Source organism: Syngnathus floridae, chromosome 20 (assembly GCF_059516105.1).
Source record: "Syngnathus floridae isolate MCC-2025c chromosome 20, RoL_Sflo_1.0, whole genome shotgun sequence".
Classification (NCBI taxonomy): Eukaryota; Metazoa; Chordata; class Actinopteri; order Syngnathiformes; family Syngnathidae; genus Syngnathus; species Syngnathus floridae.
Genome location: NC_142432.1, coordinates 5,852,204 through 5,866,313, shown reverse-complemented (window position 1 = coordinate 5,866,313; position 14,110 = coordinate 5,852,204). Strand labels below are relative to the sequence as shown.

Below are 14,110 nucleotides of genomic sequence, written 5' to 3'. Positions count from 1 at the left end.
ACGTAATCGTTCAATTTCAAAGAGTACATAGTCCAAGTCAAGAGCAATTCAGCAACGACAGACACTGCGGCGGTCCCCAGTCCGTCGTTTGCGACGGCTATTTGGCTACTCAACACAAAATTAATCAATTAAGAAATAAAACGCTATCGAGATACACATAAAATAATTTTAATAGTGCCCTGTGTTAATGCCTGCCGTGGTGTCAAGTGTGTGAAGCCGGAAATGCCTGTCAAGTAATTCTCTGACTGTGTTTAGTTCTCTGCGCGCTCTGACTAAGCGGAAGTGAAAGTCGGTCGTACTGTACTGCGCTTGTTGTAGTGTTTCACTTAGCTGCGGGCTGACTGGATTAAACCGAGGCGCCTTTGCTGTTGTTTACGCCCCACGAGAGGGAGCCCCGAATGGAGCGGATGGAGCCACAGGACGTGGACGAGCCACGGGGGCCGGTGCTCCACATCGTCGTGGTCGGTTTTCATCACAAGAAGGGTTGCCAGGTCCGTCATTCTGCTTTTGCATACCACAACATGCTAACTGCAGCATTGATGACCACATGAAAGCAGGCAGGGATGATGATGATGAAGATACTGATGCATCAGCGCCATGCACCTATTACCAACTGTTGCTATTGTTGCACGAAATAGTCCCAAAGTAGGGTTTTTAGACTGGTTTGTGGGTCAAAGTAGAGCTTCAAGTCATGGTCAGGGTTTTAAAGATTTCATGACACTAGGATTAGGGTCTGGGTTGTAGTTTTAATACTTTTAAGTTAGGGTTCAACAAGTCCAAAAAATAAAAGTCGGGTTTTAAATCTGGATGAAACCAGGGTTAAGGTTTCGAGCCTGGATTATGATTTGATTTCCAAGCAGGGTAAAGATTTTGGTTTTGTTGCCAGTCAATCTTGCCGGTCCTCTGTCATCATTTTTGCTGGTGGGAAGCCAAACCTGCCGGTTGTGCTTTGATTGAGGTTCCAAACCTGTTCTGCGAATTAACACCTGTCTGACTGTCACGTTGTCATTTTTTCTTTGGCATAACAAAAGAGAGCACACAATGGGTTGGAAGCATATGACTCTGCCAACAGGCTTCTTCGTCCATACGAGTATACAGTTAGGCATTTGCATGACTTCACACAACTCATATTACTACTCTATTACTGTTGTAATAGAGTGGCATTTCCATTTATTACTCGGAAGAGATCGAATGTGCGAACTTAACGATAAAAGCGCAACTAATTAATTTAGAGACTCCATGGAATGGCTGAGTTTTCTTTTTTGTTGTGTCCGACATCAGGTGGAGTTTTCGTACCCACCGCTGATGCCGCACGAGGGTCACGATAGCAACATGCTGCCCGAGGAGTGGAAGTACCTCCCGTTCCTGGCGCTGCCCGACGGAGCACACAACTACCAGGAAGGTACGAGCGCACCTTCTTTGCACGAGGCACTACCACTCGTTTAGTTCTCACTTCTGTCGTACTCAAAAGCAAAAAAAGTCCCTCGAACATAAGACGTTTTTTTTTGGGTCCTACAGACACGGTCTACTTCCACCTGCCCCCCCTCGCCGATGACACCAAGTGCGTCTATGGCGTGTCTTGCTACCGGCAAATAGAGGCCAAGGTCAGTCATTTTAGGCCCGGTTGCCACGGCGACGGGATGACACTCATTATTTCAGTGACAGTGCGCCATGTGTATTTTTGATGTCGTTCCCATCCTCAGGCGCTGAAGGTCCGACAGGCTGATGTAACCCGTGAGACGGTGCAGAAGAGCGTCTGCGTGCTGAGCCGGGTGGTGAGCCGCGCCGCTAGCGTTATGCTATCTCGCTAATGCTAGTGGACGTTGGTGAAAATGGTCAAATTAGGACAGAAAATAATGAGACATTGAAATAGTGCTCCAGGACCAGATGGACATGGATTGTCCCAAAAACCTTTGTCTACATCTAAATTGTTTTTGCAGCCTCTGTTCGGTCTTCTCCAAGCCAAACTCCAGCTCATCACTCACGCTTACTTTGAGGAGAAAGACTTCTCTCAAATTTCCATCCTGAAGGTGAGAAAGCATCTCCCGCTCCCGAAATGTGGGTGCCACTCACCTGCGTTGGCTTTTCTTGCAGGAGCTTTACGAGCACATGAACGGCTCGTTGCGGGGCTCCGCCTTGGACGGCTCACAGGTCTTCCTCGGTACGTCCTCCTCAGACGCATATGTCCTCCTTTGCTCTTTTGTGTGTCCTCGCTGATGAGCTTTTTTGTCTCTCTGCAGGTTTGTCACCACGAGATCTCATCCTGCACTTCAGACACAAGGTAGAAGTTGAAGGAGAGCGTGCAAACGAAAGTATTAGGACAATGAAATGAGAAATGGAACATTTTGGGGCACCTTAAGTGACAGCCATCTAACAAAATGTCCAAAGTAATCTTTCATCTCCACAGGTTCTCATCCTCTTCAAGCTCATCCTGCTGGAGAAAAAGGTGTCACTCACACATGCACACTACTTGTTTGTGTTGCTTGTCCGTGACTGACGACTGGTCGCCTCCGTAGGTCCTCTTCTACGTGTCGCCTGTCAGCCGACTCGTGGGAACGCTGATGGCTGTCCTGTCGTTGTTCCCAGGTGCGTTATGCTCAAACCGCCTCGTCAGCTACAATATTCATCGTTGTGCTCACTCGCGCGTGCACAGGCATGATGGAGCACGGCCTGGTGGACTCGTCGCACTACCGGCCTAAGAGCAGCATGTCGGACGACTGCGACCCAGCGACGGGTATCTCGGGGGCCGAGGAGTTCGAGTCCGTGTCCGCTTCGGAGCTGCGGGGCGATGGTGACGTCGAGCCCCGTCTCAAGCCGCCTTCCCGCTCCTCCCCCGAGTCGTCGGAGAGTGACTGGGAGACGTTGGACCCCGGCGTGTTGGATGAGGGGACGGAGGGGGCACCGGCAGCGCCCATCACAATGCAGCCGCTTGGGGGGCAGGGCGGCGTCACACAGGGACTACTGTCGGGTCTGGAGGAGGACCAGTACGGCATGCCGCTTGCCATCTTCACCAAAGTAAGCTCGTCGGTAAAATTCTTCTTCCTGTTGCGGTGTTCCTAATGAAGCGTCCGACCCTGAGCGCAGGGCTACCTGTGTCTCCCGTACATGGCGCTGCAGCAGCACCACCTTCTGTCGGACGTGGCGGTGCGCGGTTTCGTCGCCGGGGCGACCAACATCCTCTTCCGGCAGCAGAGGCACCTGAGCGACGCCGTGGTGGAGGTGGAGGAGGTGAGCGAGGATAGGAATGTTTGTGTCACGGGGTCAAATGGCTTAAACAGCTTCCCGTAGGCTGCCGTCCACATCCATGACGGCGACCTGCGCAAAGTTCTGGGCCTGACCACGGCCGACCTGCGCTTTGCCGACTACCTGCTGAAGCACGTGATGGAGAACCGAGATGACGTTTTCCTGGATGGGACGGGCTGGGAGGGCGGCGACGAGTGGATCCGGGCACAGTTTGCGCTCTACCTCCACACCCTGCTGGCCTCCTGCCTGCAGGAAGGTGGGAGGAGTCATAACATTTGGCATCCGCATGAATGATGGACCAGAAATGGCATTATGGGTTGCACGTCTTTTCTGGCAGATAACGAGAGATTGCTGGCAGATTACGGCGCCCCCTTCATTGCCAGCTGGAAGGTCACGCACAACTACCGCCTGTGGCACAGCAACAAGCACGCCGCCATGGCCGCCGTAACGCCGGGGTAACGTCATCTCCTTTGTCGTTCTAATATAAAAGTATTGCTTTGGCGCCAATGATTTATGTAAAACAATGCTTTCCTGCCATGCAGACATCCTTTCCAGGGACAATACAGTGTCACCGACGTCAAACTACGTCTGACACAGTGAGTCCCGCCCACTCGCGAGTCAATAGTCGCCAAATGTTAAATCTTTTTTTTAGCGTGAGCTGTTTTACATCCACTATTTTGTCAAAAGTTACACATTCGCTACGGAATGTGAAACCATTTCCAAACTTGAGCGGCATGATCTCAACTACTTTGTGTGCGCGCGCAGCTCGGTGCACAACAGCGAGCGTGGCAAGAAGATCGGGAACGCCATGATGACCACCAGCAGGAGCGTGGTGCAGACCGGGAAGGCCGTCGGTGAGAAACATTTACACGACGAAATTCCACAGAACACAAAGTGTTCTTTGTGTTCTACACTTTGTGTCTTCCAAAAAAAAAAAAAAAAAAAAGCTACATTTCATGATTTTATTACCGTATGTTAACAAAGTAAATCATTTTGGAGTGCTATTTAATAAAAAATAAAATGGGAGGAATATATGAGTACTATATGAATTCAAAAGAAAAAAGATTTGACTCACTCTGATTGGCTGATGACCTCCATCTTGTGCCCTTAGGTCAGTCAGTAGGCGGAGCTTTAACCAGCGCCAAGTCGGCCATGTCGTCCTGGTTCTCCACTTTGGCCCAGCCCGCCGCGGCCCACCCGGAGGCTCCCGCTGACCAGGCCCAATCCTGAGTCTGTCATATTTGTCCTCCCGACAGGCACCGACGTGAACACGCCGTCCGCACCACTGCCGTTTTGGATCGCTGGAGTACTGTGACGCACGGCAGATGCTGTAGCTTCGACGCCATCCGTGTTTACCACCACAACAGCCCAGCTCCTGTCATAACATTGTGGTTGCCTTGGTAACAGCATCGTTCATCCTTAACAGCGCTCTTGTCGTTTCCTCGCTAAATGGCGTCGACGAGGCCGCAGCTCGCAAGTCTCCATCACGGCACTTGCACAAGTTGGTCACAATCGGGTTGCCTCGTAATCAACGCTTGACACAATGCAGTTAGCGACAGCCTGGTTGCCATGGCAATGAGATGGCAGTGTTGGTGACACCCTATTTGGTGACTGTGTGGTTACCTGCCAACAGTGTGGATGTCTTGCTTGCAAGACAGGTTCCAGCCTGGTTACCATGGCAACGGTTCAGGTTCCTTGGGAGCAGCGTGTTTTGATAAGCTCGGTAGCCTTGTTCACTTGTCTGGTGGCAAGATTGTGTTGCTTAATCAAGCCAAAATGGGGAAATAGTTTTTAAATTTAGATGAACAAACCGTGCCTGTTGACTTACAAGTTGCTAACAGTTGATCAAATTCAGTTTTTAATGGTGTGAATACATCTATATATTATTTTATTTTTTTTATAAAATATTTGGGCTTTCAATAAGCTTATATGCACACATCACTAACATGTAATTTGTGGATATTCAACAACAAAATATATTCCATTAAATTTATTTTACGTCAGGAGGTGACGACAGTTTGAGACTAATTGTTCGACAAGGTGCTTTAAAAAAAAAAAAAAAAATGCTGTTATGAGAACACACACATTGTTATGACAAGAATCTTTATGTAATTCAACTTCCTGAATGAAAACTGACAACCTTCACTTGCTCGTTATGTCTGGCTATTTTCAACTTGTATTGCTCTTATTTATTTGTTGTGTAAGCCGTTCAGAAATTAAATCTCTATCTTCATGTTTTGTCTGGACACTGGTCAAATTGATGTTTGCAAACAACTGTAATTACTAGCTTGTGAAAACAAATCATTTGACTTTCTGCTTTGTGACAAATTTTACTGGAATATATATTAGCATGTCCTTCAGAAATCTTTTCTCCCCCTTTGAGTGTTCTTATTCCTGATTACATATCCCATTTTATAATTTAAAAGAATAATTTCTATTCTGATTGACAGTCTATTTTCCTGACAGATGCTTGTAAAATAAAAACTATATTGCTGCACTGAAGAAGAGGCCTTTTGTCATTGATGGACACGAATGAATAACTTTTTTTTTTGGTATGCTTTTTTTAATAAATTAACGTTCATTGAAAAAACAGTGCCAACGGAATATGATGCAGCCAAACATGCTCAAAACGTCTGCCATGAAGCACCTGTGCTCATGAGTTGAAGGTCCCACCCCGCCAGACTACCGCTAGTGGTTGCCAGGGCCGGTTCTCATAGCAACAAGCGCCCGGGCCCGAAAGACGGCTTCACGGTGCCTCCTCCGGGAACAACGAGAGGACCGATTTCTAGCCACAGTCGCACTACAGTAATGTCTGATATTAAATTAAAAAAACATCTAATACAAAATAGAACTGGTTATTCCCCCCCACACACTATAACACGTGCTTTAAACATATGAAAAATAGATATTTTACCATATTATATATAATATATACTTCAGCAGCTTGGAAATGAGAAATGCTGATAGTGGAGGTGGATGTGTGTGGTACCATGATTGACGCTCAGCATCGCATGAGGCGATGGTTGTGTGGAAGGAAGGCGAGCTGATGGCACAGCAGGCAAGCAACTGGACCTGCAGTCGCCCTTGCTGCCCTCAACCTGCGGGGGGGGAAAGAAAAAAAAAAAAACCACCTCCACAGCCTCCCTGCCACCCCACACTGTCGTTCCAGGCAGGAACCCAGACAGATGCCAGCTGGTCACTTGAGCGATTGATCCAGAGTTATCTTTAAAGAGATTGTGATGTGCTGTGTCCAATCACGAGTGGAGGGGGAGAGAGAGAGACAGGGGGAGAGAGCGAGAGAGGAGGGGGGGTTAGAAAGGGGCAAGGGCAAACACCGAAGCAACGGGACTCCCATTCAGACTTTGGGCAATTTGAAGCCGAGATGCATGTTTTCGGAATGTGCGAGGAAGCCGGAGTACCTGTGGAAAAAATAACTCACGCGAACAGGGGAACATGCAAAGTCCACGCAGCGAAGCAAAACATTCCAACCCCCGAACCTCGGGACGGTGAGGCACACGCGCAAACCATGCCCCCTGGCGTGCTGCGTTATGAGATCAAGAAGGAACAGTTTGCCGGAGCACGACGTCCTTTACTTTTGTAGCAGACGTTCCCGAGTTGCCGTCCCCGCGTCCCTTTGAGGGTTCTGTGCGCGCTCCCCCCATCATCCACCGCAGCTATACGAGGGGGAGCGATACCAGCTCACCGTCTACGTCGAAATCCTCGCTGCCGTCGGAGGAGAAGAGGTAGGTGGGCGGCTTCCAAGGGGACTCCTCCAGGCAGGACGGGTAAAGCTTGCCTACGGCGCAATAGAAGTTGTCACCCAGCTCCCAGAGGACGCGCTCCGACACGGGCTGCCGCAGGTACCAGCGGTCTAGCTCTACGTCGTACTGGTAAATGGCGTACCTGGGCCGCTCGTGCATGTGGGTCTCGCGCATGAAGACACAAAGGCCGCCCAGCAGCACCACGGCGCGCACGCACGGGTCCGAGTAGCGCTTGGCCGGGATGTTGGCGGCCTGGCGCCACTCGTTCTTATTGACGTCGTAGATCTCCACGGCCAGCGAGGAGCCGTCGTGGGCGCCCGGCGGTAGGCGGGCGCCACTGCCCGAGCCGCCCACCACGTGAAGGCCACCCAGGTAGAAGATGAGGTCCCCGAAGGCGGCGGCCGAGGCGTAGCAGCGGCTGGTCTTACGCACGGCCATCTCCACCCAGGCGTCGGCGCGCGGCAGGTAGCAGTACATGAGGTCGAGGGTGAGCACGTAGATGCAGTCGTGCGCTGCCACGCAAGTGCTCCAGCTCCAGGCCAGCGGCAGCGGGCTCACCATGCTCCACTCGTCCTTCTCGCGGTCGTAGCGCTCCACTGTGCGCCGGTTGAGCTCGCCGCTCACGTTGTCGCCACCCACGGCGTAGATGTAGCCGTCGCAGTAGACCAGCGAGGGCTTGAGGCGGGCGCACAGCATGGGCGTCTTGGGCACCCAGGCGTTCTGCTGGGCGTCCAGCCAGAAGAAGCTGTCCACCTGCAGGCCACCGCCGCGGTTGAAGGCATTCTCCAACACCACCTCGCCGCCGGCGATGAAGACGTCGTTGTCAGGCGTGACTAGCGTGCCCACCTTCTGCAGGTTGCGCGGCGGATTGCGCAGCTTGTAGACCTTCTCGGCCTGCGGGCTGTAGCACACCATGGCGGCGGGCACCGACGACATCATCACGCTCACGCCCGGCGTCTCTGACAGCGCCTCCATGAAGATGAGCATCTCCTCCTTGGTCATGCCTAGGCGTGGCTTGAAGAACTTGGGCATGGACTTGTAGAGGCCCTGCACTACCACAGACTTGTCATTGGGCGGCAGGCCCTGGAACCAGGCCCGCTGGGTCACCTCGGAGAGCGCGTCGATGCGGATTTGGCTGAGCACCGACGACAGGTGCTGCGAGCGCGCCTCCATGTTGTACTCCAGCCACAGCATGGCCGCCTCGCGTACCGTCTCCTCCTTCTCCACGTTGAGGTTGTCGCTGCTCAGCACGTCCAGCAGCAGCTCATGCGACAGCTGCAGGAAGGCGTCCTGCCGGTACACGGTGGGGAACTTGTGCTCCACCATGCGCTTGGCGCACTGCTTCAACTCGGTGCAGCTGAACAAGTCGCCGATGCTCAGCATACGCACGCAGTTCTCGGGGTTGATCTTCTTTACCAGGTAGTCGCGACACTGCAGCAGGGCATCCTCCACCTGGGTGGAGGAGGACCGAGATTAGCGAGGGACTGAAGCGGGGTGCTTGTGGGCAGGCCTTTAGTCTCAAAGAAAAGCATTTTTCTTTTATCGTCTTGACTGGTAAGATTTCTCTAATTTAAAAAAAACTACGTCAAAGATGCAAAAGTTACGACAGATTTGATACAAGCGGGCAGCTGACCTGTAGGAAGCAGGCAGTCTCGTAGAGCGGCTCCACGGTGCTGTCGCTGATGGCCAGGTGGCCCGTGTACGCGTACGTGATGATGATCTGCAGCGTGGTGGCGTCCACGTTCCTCAGGTGGACGTGCGTCTGCTTGCTCTCGCTCAGACTGCCCATGAACATCGCCCTGTGCACGCACACGTCAACAATCAGAAGAATCTTCTCCCGACTTGCCCATCATTAGTATCTGTTTGGTCCTATAGCATTTGCGTTCAGTCCGGTTCACAAACTGACCTGAAGTAGGAGCTGCACGCGGCCAGCACCATCTTGTGGCACGGGAACTCAGTGTCGTCCACAAGCAGCACCACGTCCGTCAGCAGTTTCTGCTCGTAGAAGAACTTGAGCTGCTCCAGCAGGGAGACGGCATAGTCCGCATTGACCGGCCGGCGCTCGCCCAGACCCGACATGGTCGCATCACACGAATCGCGCCCCAGTTTTGAAGAGTGTGTGCGGCCGGCCGAGCCGGGCTCCGGTCCACCAGATAAAAAAAAAAAAACACTGATCCCAGGGGGAGATTTGGGGACAAGGAAGGGAGGGGGAATCCAAAAGCTTCTGAGCGGAGTCGCTCTGCCGCTCCTTGGTGAGGAGGCGAAAGGCAAGCGGAGATGCTCCTTGGCGCCGGACAAAGGAATCCTCTGCCTTGATGATGCGCAGGGGCTGGAGGTTAGAGGTGAAACGACAGTGAAGAGGCACTCGGGGCAGGAGGGAGGCCGGAGGTAGCGGGACTGACGTCACAACGCGACTACATCAGCGGCGGCCTGCGGGAGACGAGACAACAAGCGCAGCTGGGATGAGTCACACGTGCGGCGGAAAAGCCGACAACAATCACCCCTGAGGATTGTTGTTGTTTTCATCTCAACAGTGGTGGTCTTGTTCAACTGCTGAGAACGTTACTTGAAAACATTTCCTTTACAATTTGACCCAGGAACAAATCCAAAGTCACCGGCGACTTGAAAGCTAACAAAGAGATTTTTATGATCACGTTCACTATTAACTAAAAGCTGTGACTATTGCCCCCGCCCCAAAAAAATGACTGAATAATATAATTGGGGAAAAAAAAACATGCAGAGATGATGTAATAAAGTAAATAGAATTTAAATTAATGTCACGCTTTCTATTTCAAGTGTGCTGCTCCTTCTGCACCTTGGCCAGCTGGGGTCAGTAAAGAGCAACCTGTGTGGAGGCAGCTCCTCAGTACAGCAGTAATATTACTTGCTTTTAACCAAGATATAAACGTGCTCACCACTCGTCCACCAAGCTGCCACTTTCCACCAGGCAATTTTATTTCAAGCCGTGAATGGTGACAAACATCAAAATCGGGTTTCGTGACAAGTCATTTTCAAGCCATCACGTTTTGAATGTAACCTTACGATGGCTAAGCTGGTTTCGCTCGTCTTGACCACCCCACTGTCTCTACTTCACGAACACGTTAACCTGTCACTTAACACATTCTTCATGGAGGCGAGCCGACAAATCATCCCCGAGACGCGGGTAGACCACTCGAGCACACTTCTAAATCAGTCCGCCTCCATGTAATGTTCCATACGCGGCTCAAGTAACATTCGCAACGCCACGGCCAACTAGTTAGCAGTTTTAGCTCGCCGTCTTCTCACCATCAATCACCACGCCTGCTCGCGAATCAAAGTCAAACATTTCCAGAATGGAGTCAATTTATTCCAATGTGTGTGTAAAAAGACAAGGGAAGCCACTCCAGACAGAGATGGCGGCCATTGCAACGGCAGGGCTAGGCTAACAGCTAGCTAGCTTGCCTCTTCCTGCCGGACCGCCGAGACACGAAATAAAACGCTTTTCTCACACTAGTTTGATGATGACTCCGGGCGATAACGGGTGACGAAACGGCTTCTTGCCAGCGGGGGGTGTCAAACGTAGTCCAAAAGGTGAGTTTCGATGGTAACGAACCGAGTTTGGTAGAGCCGATCTCACAACCTGCCAGCGCATTTCTAAGCGCCCGAAAGCACAGAGCGGTAGAGGCCGAAGGAGAACAAGCACACTGCGCATGCGTATAAAACTCAAATCATATCATCTTTTTTCTTTAAAACTTTTTTTAAACTTCTCTATCACACCAATTTATCGATTTCATTTATTTCTTTACTATTTTAACAATTTATTCGCGTGTCCAAGGTAGCATACTGCGCATGTGAAATTATCTCATTAGAAAAAATAAATAAATAATCACATTAGTATTTCCTCCTGAACTCACCTTAAACCTTTTAACTGTCGCATTTGTGGAACAAAAAACGTTTCCATCTATTCATTTATTTATTTATTCACACCCCAAACATTTTTTTCTCCTTCTTCTTCTTCCCGCTTGTTATTGGGCAATTAATAATTGGCCTACTCGTACAAGCCTTCGCCTTCACTCAATTGACGACAACGTATTAGCGAGTTGTCGAACGATTCGGACACGAAAAGAGAGTTTGTGGTTGGAATTTGTTCGCTGGCCGTCGTGCTTTTATTTAAGAAGGGCCGACCAAGTGTTAAAGAAAATACTGCAGACATGGAAGGTAATTGACACGCGATTTAATGCAGAGGTGGTTTTATTATTTAGTCTCTTTGGCCCATGAGCTGAAAAATGACTTTTCTCCTGGCTTGGCACTTTTCCATTTGCACCATTGCGCATTTGAAAGCAATTAAGACCGTGGCGTCACGGGATCGGCGGAGTTAAGAAATGTGATTTCTTTGCAGATGAAGGCAGGCAATCACAATCCTGTGGTAACGAGCAGCAGACAATTCAGCACTCCAGACCTTTTTTCTACGTGCAACCTCCATCCCAACCTTACTACCTGTATCAGCAGTGGCCAATGCAGAACCCCTACAGCCACTATGGTCTCCAAGCAGGTATGAAATTTCAGAAGTAAATGTTCAGATAACGTGGCGTGGTGGATTTCTGGTCTACCGTGAAGCGTTTGCAGGTGAATAATATAGATCTGCGTTTATCATTTCATTTCCATTTGTAATAAATTTCAGGATTGTAAAGTGACTTGACGGACACCCTGTGTATTTCTAATGAAGGTCATGTTCTGTATTAAAATCCAGGTTTTCATTTTGGCCGCCCCTACATGAGTCCTCAGTACATGCCGTACCCGGGCCTCGTTGTCCCTCACCCCCCGTTGCATCCGATGGATTACCGCCGCATGTTTGAGCCTCGCTTTTACCCGCCCACCTGGAATGACGACGGCTCACGCCCGCCGCATCAGCAGGCTCACGGCCAGCGGCAGACGGCCAACTCCGAGGTCCAGACCGAACCCTGCGGCTCCATCAACAAGCTGGTGGAGTTCCTGGAGAAGATAGAGCTGGACTCGGGGATGGCGTCGCACTCCTCCGGAACGTCCTTTCCGCTGGAGGAGAAGAAAGGTGAAGAGCAGTGCGTCGCTCACCTTCTGACCCAGGTGATGCCGGCCCGTTCAGAGTCTCAAGCGGTGGCGTTCAGTGACTCCACCACAGCCGTGTATGGCGGCGAAACCAGCCACATGAGCTTGGATGCCTCCTCCCCTCAGGCGTACTGGCCCGGGGGGCTGGAAGTGCCCTCCCCTCTTGACAGCTCTTCCTTTCATGAGGACGGTCCACATCCCGAGAATTCAACCACGTCTGAGCCTTTCCTCGCTCACAATAAGTCCGACGCGGAAAATATCCAGTCAGAGTTTGTTGCATCCGTTTGCAGCCCTCTCAAATCCGATGCTGACCCGTCTCCTTCTCTGTCTCCCTCGTCCGAGAAGCCCGACGGTGAAGAGAGTTTCGACAAAGTTTTGAGCGATATCGAGACCGATTACAAGATTCTCCAGCTGCCCTTACAGGGCGTTTTCAGTACGGGAGCAGCATCACGCTTTTCGTCCTCGTCCTCCCTCTACTACCAGAACCACCGCCCCTCCGGCCACGAGCGCGTAAGCGTTCTCAGCCCATCCCTGGACGAGCTCTCCTCTCGGGATGAGATGTTTTCCACAGACCTCGAGGATGTAGATCTCTACCCCCGGCGAGCCTACTCGGGAAGGAGGATGACAAACGTAGCGGCGGCCGAGCGGGCGTCAGAAGAAGTTCCCGCGGCGCACGTGTGGCTTCCCAACAAGACCAACAAGAGGCTCAAGTGCAACTGCTGCGGTGCAAGTCTACCCAAGGGTGGACCTCGCAGCAAAGTCCACACCACCAAGGTGTATCGGGATGAAGCCGCCACCTCCGACGAGGATGATGGCTGCAAAAGAGGCTGCGAGCCATCGCGAGCACCGCCCAGAAATTATCCTCCTCCCGGCAAGTCTCACTTGGACCCCCAGAAGCAGCCTGTCAGGTTCTGGAACAAATGGAGTCACTACAAAGACCCCATGGAGTCAACCGCCCAGGGTTATGACAACAGACCCGGCGGCCGAGAGCTGCAGTTCAGAACTTACCAGGGTCCGTCACCTGTCGCTGTATGATTTGAGTGTAGCTGAACGCAAACGTGATGATCAAAGTCAGTGGTCATTTGCAGAGAGAGGCCAGCACGGCGCTTCCGAGCCCAGCAAGAGGAATGTCGGCAGCGGAGCCATTCCCAGAAGATGGCCTACGTCCGCTCTGCAGCGACAAGGTCAGTAACTTGACCTTTGAAAACATGGCGGCAAACTTGGTGAGCGGGCAGCGTTCCAAACCCGGCGGGGCTTTGGTTCGGCTTCACGCTAGCAAAGAATCAACATGGAGCCATCTCACCAATCGGCGTTTGATTGACAGAGTTGAGCATGCCGAGGGCGGCCATGACACCTCCAAGACCCCGACGTGACGACGACAGCAATGACGACAACTATAAAGAACTGCCGTCCTTGCCCTGGGATAAAGGTTCGTTTGGTTTCCCCTCCTCATGTGCCCAATGTTTTTTTTTAACTGTAAATTACCATCCTTGGCATGTGTGTTATGAGTCACATGACGTTTCTCCTCCCTCTGCAGGTTCCCCTCGATGAATCTAGGAGGATGTTTAAAAAATATTTGTAGGGCACCGGGTGTAAATGGCAAGCCTCTTGTTTGAGCCAAGAAGAATTAAAACATTTCTATATAAGTTTGTGTTGCATCTATGTGCACTGTTTGTTGGACAGCCCAATAAAACATTTAGGTGTAAATGGCAATGCACAAAAAAACTTTTTTTTTTGTCAAGAAGAATCACGAAATTGATGTCATTTAATTTGTGCCTTGTATGCTTGTGCAGCTCAGAGGCAGGTGCCCTGAAAAGATTGTGTTGATCTTATTCCTGTTCGGGGACGGTTTAATAAAATGTCATTTGCCACTTGCTCTTCTATTTATTACCGACACGCTGATATTTTCATTTGATCCATTTGGCTCACTCGCCGCTATTGACGACATCAAATGTTCATTTTAACAAAGCTGGCAGTGAATGAGTTAGAATCATTCACTAACGAAATATGGCATTTTTGACAGTGCTGAGCACCTAAAGAGA

General features: G+C 50.9%; 3 protein-coding genes across 6 annotated transcripts; 2 read left to right on the top strand and 1 right to left on the bottom strand.

Moving 5' to 3' along the window:
- Positions 1–253: 253 nt before the first annotated feature.
- avl9 (AVL9 cell migration associated) lies at positions 254–5,748 on the top strand. Its single transcript, XM_088364173.1, has 16 exons — positions 254–491; positions 1,282–1,402; positions 1,519–1,604; positions 1,704–1,775; positions 1,941–2,030; positions 2,095–2,161; positions 2,241–2,281; positions 2,408–2,446; positions 2,517–2,586; positions 2,654–3,015; positions 3,085–3,228; positions 3,289–3,499; positions 3,581–3,698; positions 3,786–3,839; positions 4,009–4,097; positions 4,355–5,748. Exons 1-16 carry the CDS (start codon positions 399–401, stop codon positions 4,471–4,473), a joined length of 1,776 nt encoding a protein of 591 aa, XP_088220299.1. The 5' UTR covers positions 254–398; the 3' UTR covers positions 4,474–5,748.
- kbtbd2 (kelch repeat and BTB (POZ) domain containing 2) lies at positions 5,219–10,687 on the bottom strand. 4 transcript variants are annotated; one of them, XM_088364172.1, is made up of 5 exons: positions 10,493–10,687; positions 8,911–9,434; positions 8,638–8,803; positions 7,147–8,456; positions 5,219–7,039 (listed from the first exon to the last, which is right to left on the bottom strand). In XM_088364172.1, the coding sequence occupies exons 2-5, from the start codon at positions 9,081–9,083 to the stop codon at positions 6,943–6,945; spliced, it is 1,746 nt and encodes a 581-aa protein (XP_088220298.1). In that variant the 5' UTR covers positions 9,084–9,434; positions 10,493–10,687; the 3' UTR covers positions 5,219–6,942. The 4 variants fall into 4 exon arrangements, with proteins under 4 accessions (XP_088220298.1, XP_088220297.1, XP_088220295.1 ...); XM_088364171.1 differs by having other exon boundaries at positions 5,219–7,757; positions 7,851–8,456; XM_088364169.1 differs by having other exon boundaries at positions 5,219–8,456.
- Positions 10,688–10,906: 219 nt separating this feature from the next.
- On the top strand, positions 10,907–13,939 carry buc (bucky ball). The gene is made up of 6 exons (XM_088364175.1): positions 10,907–11,201; positions 11,383–11,535; positions 11,734–13,080; positions 13,157–13,252; positions 13,393–13,497; positions 13,606–13,939. Exons 1-6 carry the CDS (start codon positions 11,195–11,197, stop codon positions 13,617–13,619), a joined length of 1,722 nt encoding a protein of 573 aa, XP_088220301.1. The 5' UTR covers positions 10,907–11,194; the 3' UTR covers positions 13,620–13,939.
- The last annotated feature ends 171 nt before the right edge of the window (positions 13,940–14,110 follow it).